General features: G+C 50.5%; 1 protein-coding gene across 1 annotated transcript; it reads right to left on the reverse strand.

Moving 5' to 3' along the window:
- Positions 1-804: 804 nt before the first annotated feature.
- Positions 805-16,004, reverse strand: LOC102377856 (olfactory receptor 2G3-like). Its single transcript, XM_006037502.2, has 3 exons — positions 15,810-16,004; positions 4,634-4,854; positions 805-1,962 (listed from the first exon to the last, which is right to left on the reverse strand). Exons 2-3 carry the CDS (start codon positions 4,640-4,642, stop codon positions 994-996), a joined length of 978 nt encoding a protein of 325 aa, XP_006037564.2. The 5' UTR covers positions 4,643-4,854; positions 15,810-16,004; the 3' UTR covers positions 805-993.
- Positions 16,005-18,148: the final 2,144 nt, after the last annotated feature.

Raw genomic sequence — 18,148 nt, forward strand, 5'->3', positions numbered from 1 at the left:
CCTTCCTGGGCCTCTGGACACCTCTGATTCCACTATCTTCCTGCTGCCTCTGGACCCTTGTGGTCCCACTTCTGGTTCCACTTTCTCTAAGCTCCAGCTCTCTCTGTGGACTTGCTTTCAGCCTCAGGTCCTGTTCTCCTTGCTGGGTCCACTCTCAGCCTCAGGGCTCTGTTCTCACTTTCCCCTTTGGACCCTGCCCAACCTCATCACGTCCTTCACACTTGGCCTCTCTCTCTTCCTGGACACCTCATCAGGCCTGAGTTCTGTGCGTGCATGCATGTCCAATGCACCCCAACACACCTGAGGGGTATGAATGTGTGTGTGTGTGTGCCCCTCCCCCCCCGCCACATGCCCATCTCTCTGGGCTCACCCAGACCCCAAAATAGGTCCCGTACACTTGGTCCCTCTTTCTAGTCTCACCTCGACCCACAATAGGTCCCACCCAGACCCCTTCCTGAGCCCCTAGGAACCTCTTCCACCCCTTTAGTTCCCTCCCAAACCTCCAGACTGCCTCAAATGTTGCCTCAAATGCTGACCTTCTGGACATGCAGCCTTGCTCAGGGCGCAGGCTTATATCCCCATAAGCCTAGCTCTCCTCCTGGGTCAGATCAATCTTTCCCATCAGCCCTAGCCACCCCCTGCAGACTCCATGGGTCAGATGACCCCATAATTAGCTGTGGACCCACCTGCAGGCTGCTACTCCAGCAGCATCTCCCCTTAAATTGGCATGCGCTCTTTGCAGCCTGCCAGAGTCACATCACAAGAACACGCTCTGGGTCACAATGTCTTATTATCCTGGGCAAAGAACCTTTATTTTTAGATGAAAATCAAGCCTTTGGCTAATTTTCTGATTTCATATTATCAGTCGCGGGAGGCAGAAGAGACCTGAAGGACTGAAGAGAGTAAAAAGAAATGGGATACTTTGGGGCTAGAAGTAGAATGAAGGGAAATGCTCCAGGAGGCATGGGGAACACAGGGCCCCAGGTTGATTGACTAACTCCAAACTATAAGGCCTGGCTTTTTCCGAAGCAGTCTCCTCAGGGCCCCATGTACCTCCGTGTTCCTCAGTGTGTAGATTAGGGGGTTCAGCATTGGGGTGACCATTGTGTAGAACAGGGAGGCAATCTTGCCCTGATCCTTGGAGGGAGGCTGCAGGTACATGTAGATGGCTGGGCCATAGAAGAGAGACACCACAGCCAGGTGGGAGGTGCAGGTGCTGAAGGCCTTGCGCCTGCCCTCAGATGAGCAGATCCTCATCAAGGCAGCACCAATGTAGCCATAGGAGATCAGAATGAGGCTCATGGGCACCACCAGGAACACCACACTTACAGAAAACAGCTCAACTTCATTGAAAGAAGTGTCAGTGCAGGCCAACTTGAGCAGTGCGGGCACCTCACAGAAGATGTGATCAATATGGTTCTGGCCACACCGTGGCAGCTGCATAGTTAGCACTGTCTGTGCCAGTGAAGTGCTGTGGCCACTGAGCCAGGAACCAGCAGCCATGAGGAGGCAGAGGCGATGGCTCATAATTGTCACGTAGCGCAGGGGCCGGCAGATAGCAGCGTAGCGATCTAGGGCCATGACTGCCAGCAGGAGGCACTCTGTGGAACCCAGGGCAAGGGAGATGTAGAGCTGGGCCACACAGCCACCCCAGGAGATGGCCTTGCGCGTACTGAGGAAGTTCACCAGCATCGGGGGGCCAAGGCTGCTGGTGTAGCAGATGTCGAGGAAGGAGAGGTTGCTGAGGAAGAAGTACATGGGTGTGTGGAGACGGGGGGCCAGCCAGGAGACAACAATGATGGTGACATTCCCAAGCAGTGTCATAACGTAGCTGATTAAAATGAGCACAAACAGCACTAGCTCCAACTGTGGTTGATCAGACACTCCCAGCAGGATGAATTCCTCAGTAGTACTCTGGTTTAGCTCATGCTGATTCTCCCATGCTGCATTGCTATGCATCACCTGTAGATACAGAAATAGGAAGGGTGACAAAGACCCTTTAGGCAGGTAGGAGGTTAGTGATAATAGGTATTGGAGTGCGACTGGCAGTGTCTGGTGTGCATGAATCCTGGAGGGCTGTGCAACTTGGTGATCAGAGAGTAGCTACTTCCCTGTGAGTGAATCTGGAAACAGCTGGCACAGTGGGTTTGTGATCATTGGTAGGTAGAAACTGGTGGCAGGTGCTAGAGAAGTTGTGAGAATGTCTACAACGGGATGTCCAACTTTTGGCTCATGGGCTGCATGTAGCCTAGAAGGAGTTAGTTTGCAGTCCCTGAGCCCTCAGGCCCTAGCAACTTTCCCAACTGCTCTGGATGCAGTAGCAGTCGGTGCCTTCATGCTACCTCTAGGAACTGTGGCTTCTGCTTCCTGCCCCTGTCCTGGGTACAGAAGAACAGTCCAAGGTTCTACGGTTGGGTTGGGAGGCACCCAGCCCCAACCACTTAAGGAACTGGACAGCCTGGGTGTTAGACATGCTTGTTGGTAGATTAGTACCTGGACCCTAGGGCTGTGTGAAGCTTCGGTAGCTGATCCGATTTAGAGGAGATTTGGCCCGATTTAGGTACTGAACCTCTGAATCCAAATCAAATTGGGAGACCAAGTAAAAGCTCTGAATTGATTCAAAGCATCCGAATCAATTTGGGAAAAGATCTGGAAAGATTCGGATGATTCAGAGATTCGACCATAGACTAATCAGGCAGCTGACAGCTGCCTCCAGGTGATACGTCTTTTGGGGTTGGGGGAGAGAAGGGGCATGGGGGCTGGGGGGTGCGGGATGTGGGCACAACAGCACTGGGAGCAGGGGCTCTGCCCTGCTGCAGCTTGCCCAGGTGGGGTGGGGGAGGGAGCAGGATGCGGGCACGGCTTGCTCCAGGCAGAAGGGGGCAAGTCAGCATGGCATAGCCCCCACTTCCAGTGCTGCCACCCCTAAATCAATCCCTCCCCCGCCCCCCGCCATGCTGGCTGGGCAAGTGGCAGCAGAGCATAGGTCCCGCAGTTCCCCTCGCTGGGGCAGAGACAGCTTGCCCAGGTGGGGTGGGGGAGGGAGCAGGATGCGGGCACGGCTTGCTCCAGGCAGAAGGGGGCAAGTCAGCATGGCATAGCCCCCACTTCCAGTGCTGCCACCCCTAAATCAATCCCTCCCCCGCCCCCCGCCATGCTGGCTGGGCAAGTGGCAGCAGAGCATAGGTCCCGCAGTTCCCCTCGCTGGGGCAGAGACAGGCACAACCAGGGCAGCTGTGGGAGAGGCTTCCAGGGCTGCCAAGCCTGGCTCCATCCCCAGCCCAGCCCCAGCCTACTCCTGGCACTTAAAAAAAAAAAAATCCCCACACTCACTGCAGGAGCAGTGACTGGGGCCTCTGGGTGATTATGACAGAGCATGCAGCTCGGGACAGTGAGGGGCAGCGGGGATCTCCCCCCCTGCTTGGCACCTGTGTAGCAGCTGCTCCATGGTGCGGGTATAGTACAGCTCGGCAGGGCACTGTGCGCTGTCAGGGAGCTGGGGCTGCTCCACATGTCAGCTGGAGCCCAGCACCACTCAGCCCCAGGAGCCCCAGCTTCCAGATAGTGCACAGCACTCTGCTGAGTCGCGCTGCACCTGCACGATGTGACAGCTGCCGTGTGGGTGCCAGGTGGGAGGGGGCGATCCCCACTGCCCCCCAACTGCCTCCCACTGCCCCTGCAGTGTGGGAGGCCTCTGCCACAAGCGCCCACTGGACCCATTGCCACTCCTGCAGCTGGTGAGTGCGGGGATTTTATTTTTTTATTTTTTCAAGCTCCTCACTCACCGACTGCAGCAGCAGTGATTGGGGCCTCTTGGCACTCATGGCAGAACTCTCCTGCACAGCGCAGGGCAGTGGGGAGGCAGTGGGGATCGCCCTCCCCACCCCCCCACCTGGCATCCACGTGGCAGCTGTTGCATCACATGGGTTCAGCCCAGCTCAGCAGCACGCTGCACACTGTCTGGGAGCTGGAGCAGCTCCAGCAGTCACCTGGAGCCTGACAGCACTTAGCCCCAGCAGCCCCAGCTCCCAGGCACTGAGCAGTGCCCTGCCAAGCCATACAAGGTACCCACGCCATGGGGCAGCTGCTGCATGGGTGCCAACCGAGGGGGGGGTAATACCCACTGCCCCCCACTGCCCTGTGCTGCATGGGGGGGATTTGCCACGAGCACCCAGAGGCCCCAATCGCCGCTTCTGCAACCGGTGAGTACAGGGCTTTTTTTTTTTTTTAAGTGCCAGGACTAGTCTGGAGCTGGGTGGGGGATAGGGCTGGGTAGGGCAGCCATGGGGACTGGTGTCATGGCTTCCCCTGCCTGGGGAGAGGCAGGCAGAGCCGGAGGAGCCGCAGGAGAACCTGCAGCCGCCTGGCTGCACCTGCCTCTCCCCAGCTGATCCGAATCACCAAATCTATCTGAATCAGTGCTGAATATTTGGAAGCTGTTTCGGCTGAATGAATTCAGGACAGTGATCCAAATCTCCAAATTGAATCACTGTCCTCCAAATTGGCCGAATCGGAAACAAATACTTCCTTATTTGCACAGGCCTACTAGACACCACTTAGCTGAGAGTCTTTTTACTCAAAGAACCAGCTCCCAGTAACACAGAATATGCCTGTTAGGTGATCCAGTCCTTACCTTTTTCATGTCCTTGTGACAAGATACCAGCAGAATTCACGGATTTGTTGGAGTCTTACAGGGCCGCACAGTGAGTGCTTCTGCTTTGGCCTCAGTGTTTGTAACCTCTGGACTGCCAACCATGCGCCTTATCATTTACGCTACCCCAGGTCCAGATGAGCCAGCGATCTACAGGAGAAGATGTTCTTTCATTCTAGTAGAACAGTCTGGATTTTCCTATCCTAGACATAAAGCAGACACAAAAAAAGAATCACAGCCTTATATCGTGTTACTGTATTGGCAAAGGTTTCTTGTGGAGGATGCTAATTTTTCAGACGCCAGTTAGACTCTTGGAAACTGGATTTAAAATGGACTGAGGTGATTCATTAGCCACAATCCTTGGTTACAGTTGTACCCCAGCACATGTGGGTATTGGCTTTGAGGACCTTAGAAATCATAGAGGTCAAACAGGGAGAATGGAGCTGCAGCTGGTATGTATGAGAAGTAAAGAGCTGCAAAAGCTAATGCAACTGAACCTAGCACTTGAAGTGTATTCCATTTCTGTGTGAAAGTGCATCACCTCACTGGCTAGGCTTCCTGGGGAAGTAGTGTTATTAAGGGACCTTCTGAGAGATGAGAATATAGTGTAAACTGCTGTGGCCCTACCAGGGTTGATCAAATGAGCAAAGCAAGGACTGTGCAGGTCAAAGAACCTGCAGCTTAGTTTGCATCTATAGAATTGCATTGGTAAAAGCAGTGTCCACCTGAACTGGGTATGAGGACCTTAGAAATTATAGAGGTCAAACAGGAAGAATACAACTGCAGCTGTTATGTATTGAGAAATGAAAATCTGCAAAAGCTAGTAAAAATCAACCTAGCACTTGAAGTATATTCCATTTCTCTGTGAAAGTGCATCACCTCTCTGGCCAGGCTGCCTGGGGATGTACTGTTATTAAGGGAGTAGAGAGTAAACTGCTGTGGCCCTGCCAGGGTTGATCAGATGAGCATAGCAAGGAGGGTGCAGGTCAATGAACCTGCAGCATAGTTTGCATATATACTATTGCATTGGTAAAAGCAGCATCCACCTACATCTTTCTATTTCTAAAGCATCCGTTTAGATCTTTACCCTAAACATGAACTCCTCTATATCTGGATATATAATGCTATTCTTTATTTGCTAGCAGTATTCATATTTTGAAAATTTAAATAAAGTTTGCTTTTGTCTTTGCACCGTTGGAAGTCTCATTCTGCTGAGAACAGGGGCTGTCTAAACATAACCCTCAGACCCCAACATTTCCTTTGAGGGTCAGCGGCTATCACTGTGCCCAGATCTAGCACTCGTTACATTCTTGCTCAGTCCATTCTGCTCAGTTCCAGATTTTAATTTTTCTCCATCTTCACATGCTGCCTCATTCCTCTTTCCCCTGATCTCTTCTATAACATCATAACCATACCAAACTAGCAAATGAGACAAAGAGTCTCACAGATATACTAAACTCCTAGAAGACAGCATAGGGACCTCCTGAGGGTTTTACAGTCCCAAGCAGACACTTGAAATACACGCAGGAAGGGAGCAGAGGAGGAGAGGAGAAATCGAAGTGAGAACCCAGGTAGGCAGAAAGATTAAATGATTTTTCTCCACCTACTGCACGATTTCTCTGTTCTTTTGAATTTGGCATTAAGCAAGAAAAATTAAGACAAGAATGGGAGAACATCTGAAATTCAGGATTTCCCCATCAGCATCTTTGATAGGTGTTAATTAATGAATGCCCTGGATTATTTGTAAATCTTTCTAAGAAGTGAGGGTATGCAGGGGAGAGAGTGGAGCGGTGCCAAGAAAATCCTTACTCTCATACAGCTCTTCCAAGCCAGAAAGCAAGAGTGGCTTTGGCCACTGCTGCCTGGATGCATTTTCTCAGTTGAAGTGATGGCCTTGTGAGAGGCATGAAAGAGACACTGAGTGATTGAGAAGGCTGGAAACCAGGGGTGTGGGAGCGTGGTTTTGTGGCTGAAAGTAGCATAAGGAATGAAGAAACTTGAATTCTGTTCCTCTTCCTGCTGTAAGCTCACTATGGGGTCTCTGGCAAGTCCCTTCACGTCTGTGGGCTTGTCTACACATTCATTAATGCGCTCTAGTTACTGTGCATTAAGTTTAGTACTTGGTTAGCCAAGTACTAATTCAATGCTCAGTAACTCACACAACTGCACAGTAGCACTGGCAGTTTTGTATTGCTGCTTACTGTGCAGCAGCCTGATAAGTCTGTACAGTAGCGTATTAGCAGGGCTTTTGCCCTGAACACACCCGCGCAGTGTTATTAGGTTACTGTGTAGTAAGCATTTCTTGTAGACGCACCCTCTGAGTATATACCTATTCTCCTTGTTTAAATATAGAATAATAACCCTTTTCCCTCTCCATTGTGCTTCTTACCTAGTTAAATCGGGGTACCTAGATTGTTAAGTTTCTTTCTCTCTCCAGACCTGTCTGTAAAGCACCTGGCTAAATGTGACCTTGTCTCAACTGAATTAAGCACTTTTTCACCCTTGGTGTTTGTGCAGAGCTCAGCAAACAGGGCCTGAATCGCTGCTGGGGCAGGATCTTCCTTTCCTTATGTGTCTATGTAGTGCTTGGCACAGAAGGATCCTAATCTCAGCTCAAACAGAGACCATCTCTCACTGTGTGCATGCATAGACCCTGCAATAATGAGCTACAGAGCTTCATTCACTTGAGCCTCTGAATCTTGTCATGGTACAGATTCAGTGTAACCCCACAACTGTCTGTCCTAGAGACAGACCATGAAGAACAGAGTACAATTGGATCAAAGAACAGAGAAGGAGCCTGGAAAATATTCCATGCCCAGATCTGCCAACTAGATGCTGTGCGGGAAATCCTGCACCCACCCAGAATCATCTGAGGTTCTGCACAGCCAGACCAGCGGTGCCACGAGATCCAAGTACACATTTGGGACTATCTGTGACCTTCTGCAGTAACAACACAATCTGTGCTGGGCTTTTCAGGGGGCTTCAGTGATTATACTGTCCAGATCATAGGTGACTCATAGGGGAAGTATTGGGGGGGGGGGGGGGGGACGCCCCCCCCCGACACCCCCCTGAGATTGGCTGCCGCCAACACCACCGTTGGCTTCCGCAGGCAGTTGCCACTCGCCGCCTCCCCCCTGACACTGCCACTGCCGATGGTGTCTGTGGACAGTTGCCACTTACCACCAATGCTGCCACCTACAAGTGGTGCCCCCCTCCACCCCAGTCTCGGAAGGCACCAGTCATTTCGTGGACCAGATCCTGCCATATAGCTCCTACTTAGTCTATCAGTCAGTTATACAGTCATGCAGTCACTCCCATTATCACAATATTAGTGCAAGGGAGTCAGTCAGTCTTTCCTTCCAGTCATTCTGCTCTTCCCTCCCCTCACCCCAAAAGCCATGTCAAGCCCTTCCCTCTGTTGCTAGGACTCACCTCCATTTTGTGCTGGTTGTCATTGCCCCAATCTCTCCTTCCTAGCCACTGCCCAATAGATCTATATTTGTGGGCAGATTCCACAGTCCCTCAGAGCCAGCATCACCCTGGTGTGAGGTCCCCCAGTCCTGGTACCAAGACTTGATTTTGAGTAAGGGACCTGGAGACAATGCAGACCTTTGTTTCAGTGCACTGCTGCCAGGCAGGGGAGTCCTAAGTCTGTCTCTGCTGGATCAGCCTCCTCAGAGCCCACTGACATTGTTGATGGGAAAATTAGAAATTCCAGCTGTGCCTGAAACAAAGTGTGCATGAGAGAGGGAAAGATGAAGAAAGATGGGGAGAGACAACCTCAGCTGTAAGGAGACAGTGGCTGTATCGCTGCCAGTCAGGGAATATGGAGGAGAAAAATAGAGGTGAGTGGATATTTATGAAAGGAGAGAGGGAGGGTGATGAAATAATAAAAAGACAAACAACAGAGTGAGAGAAAAATACAGATCAATTGAAAGATAAAGAAAGGGAGAACTAAAAAGGTGGGTAGATGGGAACAAAAAGAGTTGGAGAGAGAAAGAAACCTGATGTGTAGAAAAAAAAAGGATGCAGAAAAGGATCTAATGGGGACAGAGAAATGTAGAAGGATACAGTAGGAAAGAAAGAGCTGGGTAACAACTTGGTTACGGGAGAGAAAATGAGAAGTGGGAGGACAAAAATGGGAATAGAGAGAACTGGGTGGAGAGGAGAATATGGAGGGAGAGAGAAAGGGAAGGGAGGATACAAACTTGCATATAAAAATATGCAGAGAGCAAAAGAGCATGTGTTAGAAAGGTCTGCAGAAGGGAAGTGGATGCAGGAGTGAGTGGCCCGTCTGTCTGCAAAGCCGTGTGCCCTGCCACAGCCTAGCTCTGCTCTTTGGGCTCACAGACCTGATCTTTGTCCTGCAGAGATGCTAGCTCAGCTCTGAAGCCTCATGTCTTTAGCTGTGCTTGGCTCCCACCCACAGCCTCCCTCTCCCCAGATGAAAAGGCCATGGCCACTGGGGAAGGGGCTGGGGGTGGGGGAGGAGGAAGCGGGTGGAGCAGAGCGTGAATGGAGGTTGTAGCTGTGCGTGGCATTGGGCACTTGGCTGGAAGCAGGCATGGAGCCCGGGGGAGCTGCATCCCAAACACAGTGTGAGATTCCTGCAAGAGTGGGACCCCCCGAGGGAGCACCGGGGAAGTGACTTCTCACCCACGGGCCTTTCCCACATCTGGTCACAGCGCTGTGCGGAACATACGGATCCTGCCTGCCACAGGCTCCCCCTGGCTCCAGGTCTCATTTCCCAGCCCTTGGGCCTGCCTTGGCACTTGCTAAATCAACTCAGGCCCTGCAGTATGTGGAGAGCTGTCAAGTAGGGCTGGGCAAAACAGCAGCGTTCCACTTCAACTTCCGTTTTGACGTTTTGACAGAACAATGTTTTGTCTTGAGTTTTGTTTTTGTTTCGAAATCACTGTTCCCTTCTGTTTCATCAGAACGGTTTTGCTATTTCGACACTGTTTCAAGGTTTCACCCATAGGCTATAATGGGAAAGCACAAAATAGCCTATGACTTTCTCACTGCTTGCCTGAGTCTAATGAAACTTGCAGGTAGGGTAGCCCCTTCTGAGGGCATGCAAGTTTCAAGGAGATCAGTGCAGGGGTTTCTAGGAAACTGTACCTCAGGCTGCTGGCAAGTAGGAGCCGGGGAGCAGGAGCAGCATCCTGTGATCCAGCAGACAGATCAGGGGCTAGCATCCCTGGAAGGAGTCTGGCAGAGCCCCTGCAGCCCTCCTGGGGGTATGGGTAGGCTCCCAATCTGCCTGCCAGATCACAGCTTGCTGCTGCTGCCATCTGGGATCCAGCGCTGGGGAACTGAGCCTGCTGGGGGAAGTGCCTCCTCCAGCCAGACTGAGTGCCCAGCCCTTCGCAGCAGTGGGGAGCTCAGCCAGGCTGGTGGAAGTGCTTCCCTCAGCCCGGCTGAGTTCCCCAGCCCTGCAAAGGGTTTGCAACTAAGCCTGGTGATTCCCCCAGCCAGGCTCAGCTCCCAGCAGCTCGCAACCCTGGGGAACTCAGCCCAGTGGCGGGAGGCACCAGCTCTGCCCGCCTTCTACCACCAGACAGAGCTCCATGGGGCTGGTGGAGCCAATTGGAGCACAGCCTGGCGGCAGGAGATGGGCAAAGCCAGCGCTGTGCTATGATCGGCTCCACCAGCCCCACGGAGGGCAGCTCGGTTGTGGGAGGTGGGGAGCGCCCTGGCTGTGCTCCCCACTGGGCTGAACCACATGGGAATGCAGCCCTGGCTCTCCCCTGTCTCCCACCACCTGTCTGGCTGCTTCAAAATTCATATGTATCGAAACTTTCTAAACATTTCAACTGGTCTCGTTTTGTTTCGAGGCTGTTTCGAAGCCATTCATTTTGTTACAATTTCACTGTTTCAAGCTCAAAATGAGTCAAAACAGTGTCAAAACAAAACAACCAGTGAAATTTTGCACAGCCCTACTGTCAAGCCCTGTCCTTTTAAACAGGAGTGGAAGGGTGAATGGAGGGGGTGGCAAAATAGTGGGGGTGACCAAAGGCCCATTTGCTCAGGACACCAAATACAAGCACTGGCACAGTTTTTCCATGTTTTTCTTTCTTACCTGCTGTGTGTTTGCCAGTGAATCCTGTCCCTAGTAGAGGACCCTTCCTCCTAGTTTCTTGGTTACTTGGTTCTGATTCCCCGCTTTGCTCTCCCTTCCTTCCAATTCATCTCCATGTCTCTTCTGCCTGCACTGCAGTGGTGATGCCAAAGGCAAACTCACAGGCAGAGGAACCTAAAGAAAGTTGGTCATGAGATCTAGGTGCAGGCAGAGCCTGATAACCCAGGGGCAGAAGTAGAGGGGTCTTGTCACCCAGCAAGCCCTGTATAAGACCAAGCCTCAGGCCAGGGCAGGCCATCTGGCTGTGGAAGCCTCCAGGGATGGGACTTTCTCTGAGAGGTGTCAGGACCGGAGCACAGACTGTGGTGAGAGGACTCAGAAGGCAGCCCTGAATGAAGAGAAGCTTGGGGCTCTTCATAGGAAGCAAGCTGAGCACCTCAGGCACTTTCTGTTTTGTTTTCTTTCCTACTTGGAGTCCACCACCCAGAGACATGATGAACCCCATGCTGGGCATTCCTTTGAACCAGGACTGGTGCTTGTATTTTGTAGTTTTCCTGTTCCCGAGAGGCCTAGGTTGTGGCAGTAGGGGAAGTGGAGGCCACTGAAAAGGGGTGACTCTGGACACCCTGAACTTGAAATTGTGCTGAATGGACAGGAGATAAGGACTGGAGTAGATTCTGTGGCCACATACAGCTGAACTTGCCTGGACTATAAAGCAAGGGGGTTAAATGTTAAATGTATGTTTCTTGGCCACATGAAGTCGAGTTTGCTGGCACTGTAAGGCAGGAGGTGGCAGGCGGAAAGCAGGATTCAAGCCCCCTAGTTGCCTATGTTGCTGATATTGAAGGTGCTGGAACCTGAGGTCGTGTGGTGTGACCAGAGCTAAATCAGGAACTTGCAGTCCTTAATAAAGGGCCCTGATCTAGAGGGCTCAGCAAGAGTAATATTGGGACAAGGCTGGGGGCAGGGGAGGGACCTTGAAGCAGACATGGCTCACCTCTTCAAAAGCGTGCCTTGACCTCTGTGCAGCCTCCCCTATTCATTTTGACATCAAGACATGGTGGACAAGATTAGTGAGTAAGGGGTGACTGGAGGGTGTAGGCACTAATAGGTGTCTACAGATGTGTAGCCTGTAGTGATACTCGTACGCAGCATGCACTCTAATCAATATGTACAATAATATTGGGTTTAGGCTGTTCATGCATTTATCATAGGACACTCACCTCCTGCTTTCCCACCTCCCTTTGCCAGCCAGCCTAGGAGCCAGGAAAAATGCCCAGAAGTCTGCTAATCAGTCACTCAATTTTAGCCAGCCCAAGTATCTGCATAAACATTGCCTACTGGTCCACAGATAATGCTTGTCATTTAGTTCTTCTCATACCCAGCACTGGCTTGGCATCATCTAAGAGCAGTGTATGCAGTTTTGGGACCCACATTTTAAAAAGGGCATCATGGAGAACTTAGAGATGGTTCACAGGTGGGTGAAAAGGGCTTGGAAAGTAAGCCATATGAGAAAAGTTTGAAAGAAAGAGGCATGTTCACCTAGCACAAAAGGTGATGAAGACGGAATATGATAGAGGCCTTCAAATATTTGAAAGGCTGCCATGAAGAAGTGGGAAAACACCTTTTCCTTGTAGCTTCAAAGAATAGGATGCAGCCCAATGCCTGGAGGTTGCAAGCAAGTATGTTCAATGAAATAGCAGGAAAAACTTCTTCAGTGTTAGAACAGTGAGGCAGTGGGACAGACTGGCTAGGGAAGTTGTGGAATCCCTGTCACTGGAGGTTTTCAAGAAGACTTGGGAAAGGCACTGGTCAGGCATGACTAAAGAGCAGCTATGCCTGGAGTGTGCTGTAAAATGAAATAGTAAGAAGTCCACGACCCCCCCACCCGAGACTACTGGGCTATAATGAAAACAGCTCTGTAGCCTAGAGCATGTGGACCAGTGGCAATGAGTAGGGGACACATGGGGATGTACGTACACTCCCTGAGAGCACTGGTGCACACCCTGACAGCCAGAGTTCCCTGCTTAGGCATTGGACAGGGGTGGCAGGCGGGAGCACTGGTGCCCCCCACCCTCCCAAGAGCACTGGCCAAGGAGTGGGAGCACCAGGAGAAGTGTTGCCAGCACTTCTGGGCACACCCCTGGCACTTCCAGGCATGTCGCTGGCACTTTTAGGTCAGCGTGATCAGCCACAGGGGACCCCCGGTTGCTGAGTGGCTGTTGGGGGGGCAAGTGCCCCCCCCCCATCTTAGGAGGCACCAGTCGCCCATGATGTGGGCATGGGAAAGCAGCATATTCAGCAGGGAGTAAAACACAACTCCATACCTGTCTTAGTTATGAAAGAAGATAAAAGCAGCTGGGAGAAGTTTATGGAGAGAAGACAGAAAGAGGAGCTTTGGCTGTCCACTGACAAGGTGTGTTGTGTGGAGTCATGCTTACTGTCCCCAGGTGGCAGAACAGAACAGAGTGATTCATTTTTTCCATGTTTTGGGCTTTTCTGGTTGTCATGTGGTGCCTGGAAGGAATTGTTCCCCCTCTTGCTGGTACAAGTGCTAGGGGGCTTTTGTCACCTTCTTCAGAAGCATTGGATGTGGGCTACAGCCAAGCCTGGAGTGCTCCTGATCAGATTAAAGCCAAGGGTTCCTGGTTAAAGAGTTTTGCCCTTCTGCAGTGGGCTAGGGAGTGCTACACCAGCTCTGCATTATATGGTATAGTACAGGGGTCATTAACCTCTGGCCTGTTGAATGGCTCTAGCCTGTGAAATGACTGGAAATTGCTGTAGTAGCACAGGGGGTCAGCAGTATGCAGTTTGGCCCAGTGTGCGGTACTTCATTGCCCTGCATAGTACTGTTGCACCCCTTTTCAGCATCTCACTTTTACAGCCCTCCCCTCTGATCTATCTCTCCTACAACAGATGCCTACCATCACCAACAAATTCAGCCCCCCACCCCTGCACCCCAGGTGGCAGTGTTGGGAATCATGTGTTTGTACTGCAAAGAATGGAGGTGATGGTGACAGCAGGCAGCTTAGAAACTGGAGAGGTGACTATCAGCCCATAGCAGCCTGTTGCCCCAAATCCTTGGTGACCCATGGTTCAGTAGAATATCTGCTGCACTGGCTGGCCAGTCAACTGACAGCAAAGCTTCTTGGATTCTGGGCTTCTGGCCAATCCTCTGGTGTTGAGAGGCAGTGGGCAGGTCTACACATGCATTTACTGTGTAGTAATTTACTGCTCAGTAAATTACTGTGCAGTAAGAAGTTTTTAGGCAGGTGTCTACGTGTTTAGGCATTACAGTGCAGTAACGCTATGTGTGGACTAAAGTTAGTCCTAAATCAGTCCACACACAGTATTACTACACAGTAAGGTGTCTACACATGCCTTACTCTGCAGCAACTACTTGGGTGTAAATTTTCTACCTGCATCATGCAGATAGCAAATTTATATCCAAGTTGGCCTAAGTCACCATAGTTACTACACAGTATGGGTGTGAATATGTAGATGCATGCCCATACTGTGCACTATGTTTTGGTTTCTGCACAGTAAGTTAAATTATAGTGCAGTAACTGTGCACATGTAGACATGCCCAATGAGTGATAAAGTAATTGCCCAACCTTATGGCGTTGTACGAAACTGGCACTGGTCCATTTGGCCTGTGAACTAGCATAGGAAAGGGTGTGGAGTGCTGGAGTAGCAAGCCAGTGATGTTTTGCAGATATTTTGGATGCCCCAAACCTGTCTTGTGCCTGAGCTGCAACAAAGAGATAGAGCAGATTAGGCTAGCTGGCTTGTGAAACTTTGGCTAAGGTGGGAGGTCAGGACACTGACCTGACTAAGCTGATGCTCTGGTCTGGATTTTTCTTTCTCCCTGTTTCAGCCCTCTCAGGAAACCCCTGGGCTGTGTGTGTGATTCCCCTGAGTGACTCTGACAGAGGCTCTGTGCTTAGACATCCCTCATCTGACTTCAACAAAGGTGATATTGGTGGATGCCTGGCACAAGCAGCCCCAGCAGAGGTGGTGCCTGAATTGGATGTATTAATGCTCCTGACTCCTCATTAGACCCTGAGTTGTAGTGCATTGGGCATTGTTAGCATCTTGGCATCTACTCTGTCTGGGGACAGTTGAGAAAGGACTTAGGTCTTATTAAATACATTTCTTGTTTTTGCTGCAGCCTCTGAGGAGCTCCATGGAAAGTTCAGGCAGATCATTAAAAAGTTTTTGCATTGAGAGAACCCAACTCATTGCATGAGGCACTCAAAAGCACTCCGTAAGGACAAGTACAAAGTCCTGCACTTAGGACAGAACAATCCCATGTACCAGTACAGGCTGGGGGCTGACTGGCTGGGCAGCAGCCCTGCAGAAAAGGAGTGCTTTCATTAACTTATGTCTGTGCATGCCAGGAGCCAGGCTAAGCTGGCGCAGGCCAGCTCTGCTTCTGGCACTGTTTTCAGCATGGGACGGGGGGAAGGGCATGGAGGGAGCTCATTCTGGGGGTTGCACAGCTGGCACTGGAGGGTGGGGCAGGTGGATTGGAGGTGGACTGGATTGGAGCCTCTTTGAAGTAATCAAACACTATCCAGTGAACACATTCAGCTAAAACCATGCTGGAAAAATGTCTCTGATTAGGTAACTGAGCCCAATCTCAGAGCATGCTATCTTCCTTTATAGCTGGGGCTGACCTCTTCTGCACTCTGGACTAGAAGGACCCTGGTCACATACAGCTGGGACTATTTTAAATCCCTGTTCATTGCTCCAGCCCTACCTCTGCTCCTGCTCCTTGAACTTGGACTGAGTTGGGTTCCCTCTGGATTCATTTAGATTAACTTCCCAGTTGGGCATAAAAACTTTTTAATGGTCTGCCTGCACTTTCCATGGGGCTCCTCAGAGTCTGCAACACAAATAGGAAATATTTTAATAAGACTTAGGTGTCGGGAATCAGAGCAGCCGGCCGGCAGCTGCTTTTGACTCCCCCCACCGGAGCAGTAAAACTTTTACCTTGACAGGCGGGTAATTAATGGATGGGGTGAAATTAACCAGGCACAGACGCATGTTGGTTATAGGAGATTGTTTACTTACGTCGCCCAGATAGTGACGTGCGATGCAGGCAGAAGGCTTGCGTTGTTTACATTCGAGCGTGTTTCTCAGGTTACAATCAACCGTTTATGACGAATGAGATACCGTGAATGACCGGATGAGCCTGCAGGGGGGTTGGGGTACGTCGGGACCGCGATGACGGGGAGTGATTGATGGACGATCAGCCCACCAAGTTACTCTGCTACGTATGTTCAAAATTCTCCAACTAGCGCGGAAGTGCAAGCTGGTTTTGTTTGTGATATAACCAATTGATTTATGCCACGTCATTTGGTTTGTGTTAGAATCGCCAATTATACAGCAGTTTTCGCCAGGGTTTTATTGCAGGGGTGTCCCCTTTCACTCTGACCGATCATAAATCATGGGCTTAAGTTTTATTTCTTGTTAGTGGGCTTAAGTTTCATTTCTTGGTTGTGACGTGGGTAGAAATTTAAGTTTCTTGTAAGGATTCCTTTTAACCCTTAGTTGATCAGATGGTCTGAATGGTATCACTTGCTAGTGGCATGGGCACTAATTAATTGGGTTGTGACATTAGGGACCCTCTCAACTATCCCCAGCTGGAGCAGCTGTTAAGATGCTGACAGTGCACGTTGCACCACAACTTGCTGCATAGTGATGAGTCCAGGGGCAATGATGCCTCCTACTGAGGCTACTCCCAGCATGAGGCCACTTGTACCAGGCTTCTGCAAAGCTCTCCTCTGTTGAAGTCCAATGATGGATGCATCAGCAATTAGCCACTTGTTCACAGGTGCGGCAGCAGGCTGGAGGGAGATAAAAGGCTACTTAAACAAACACTTACCCTTAGCCCAGATGGGGAGGGGATAGCAGAAGGGGAAGAGTATGAACATGAGTATGAGCATGAGTGTTTAAGGCTCCAGCCCGCTGGCAGCAAGATCCTGTCCAGGCCAGGCCAGGCTGACTAAGCATGGGGACACAGAGGGTGACCGCCACCGCTCCCTGTATTCCCAGAGCTCTGGGAATACTGCTGCCTTCCTCTTCTGGTCCCTGCCCACCAGGCTGTTCCTTGATGAATAAACAAAATGATTCAAACCAGTCACAATTTATAGATATTTACTTTTTATATTTTGACATGTGATTTTATAAAGCTTTTAGCCATATAGAATCATAGAAAATTAGGGTTGGAAGGGACCTCAGGAGGTCACATCTAGTCCAACCCCTGTTCAAAGCAGGACCAGCCCCAACTACATCATCCCAGCCAGGACTTTGTCTATCTGGGTCTTAAAAACCTCCAAGGATGGAGATTCCACAACCTCTTTGGTCAGCCTGTTCCCATGTTTCACTACCCTCCTAGTGAGAAAGTTTTTCCTTATATCTAACCTAAATTTCCCTTGCTGCACCTTGAGACCATTGCTGCTCATTCTGTCATAGACTGCCACCACTAAGAACAGTCCAGCTCCATCCTCTTTTGAGCCCCACTTCAGGTAGTTGAAGGCTGCTATTAAATCCCTTCTCAGTCTTCTTTTTTCTAGACTAAATAAACCCAGTTCCCTCAGCCTATCCTCAGAATTCATGTCCTCCAGCTCCTTCACCATTTTGTTGCCGTGTGCTGGACATTTTGCAATTTATCCACATCCTTTCTGTGATGGGGGCCCCAAAGCTGGACACAGTATTCTAGATGTTGCCTCACCAGTGTTGAATAGAGGAGAATAAGCACTTCCTTTGATCTGCTAGCAGTGCTCCTAGCAATGCAGCCCAAGATGCCGTTAGCCTTCTTGACAACAAAGGCACATTGTTGGCTCACATTCAGCTTATTGTTCACTGTGAACCTGAGGTCCTTTTCTGCAGGGCTGCTGCCCAGCCAGTCAGCCCCCAGTCTGTACTGGTGCATGGGATTGTTCCGTCCTAAGTGCAGGACTTTGTACTTGTCCTTATTGAACCTCATGAGATTTCTTTTGCTCCAATCCTCCAATTTGCCTAGGTTTTGCTGAATCCTCACCCTACCCTCCAGCATATTGACTACTCCTGCAAGCTTGGTGTCATCTGCAAACTTGCTGAGGGTGCCCTCTGTGCCATCTTCTAGGTTATTGATGGAGACATTGAAAAAAACTGGCCCCAGGACCAACTCCAGGTACACTCCACTTAATTCCAGCTGCCAACTAGACATTGAGCCATTGATTACTACCCTCTGAGCCTAATGATCCAATCAGTTTTCTATCTACCTTACAGTCTATTCATCCAAACCATATTTCCTTAGCTTGCCTATAAGAATGTTGTGGGGAAGTGGGGTTGGACCCGAAGTGGCGGGGGTGTGGGGAGGGAGCAAGGTTAGACCCAAAGCAGGGGAGGGGGGGAATGGGATTGGA

Source organism: Alligator sinensis, unplaced genomic scaffold (assembly GCF_000455745.1).
Source record: "Alligator sinensis unplaced genomic scaffold, ASM45574v1 scaffold1039_1, whole genome shotgun sequence".
NCBI classification, from domain to species: Eukaryota; Metazoa; Chordata; order Crocodylia; family Alligatoridae; genus Alligator; species Alligator sinensis.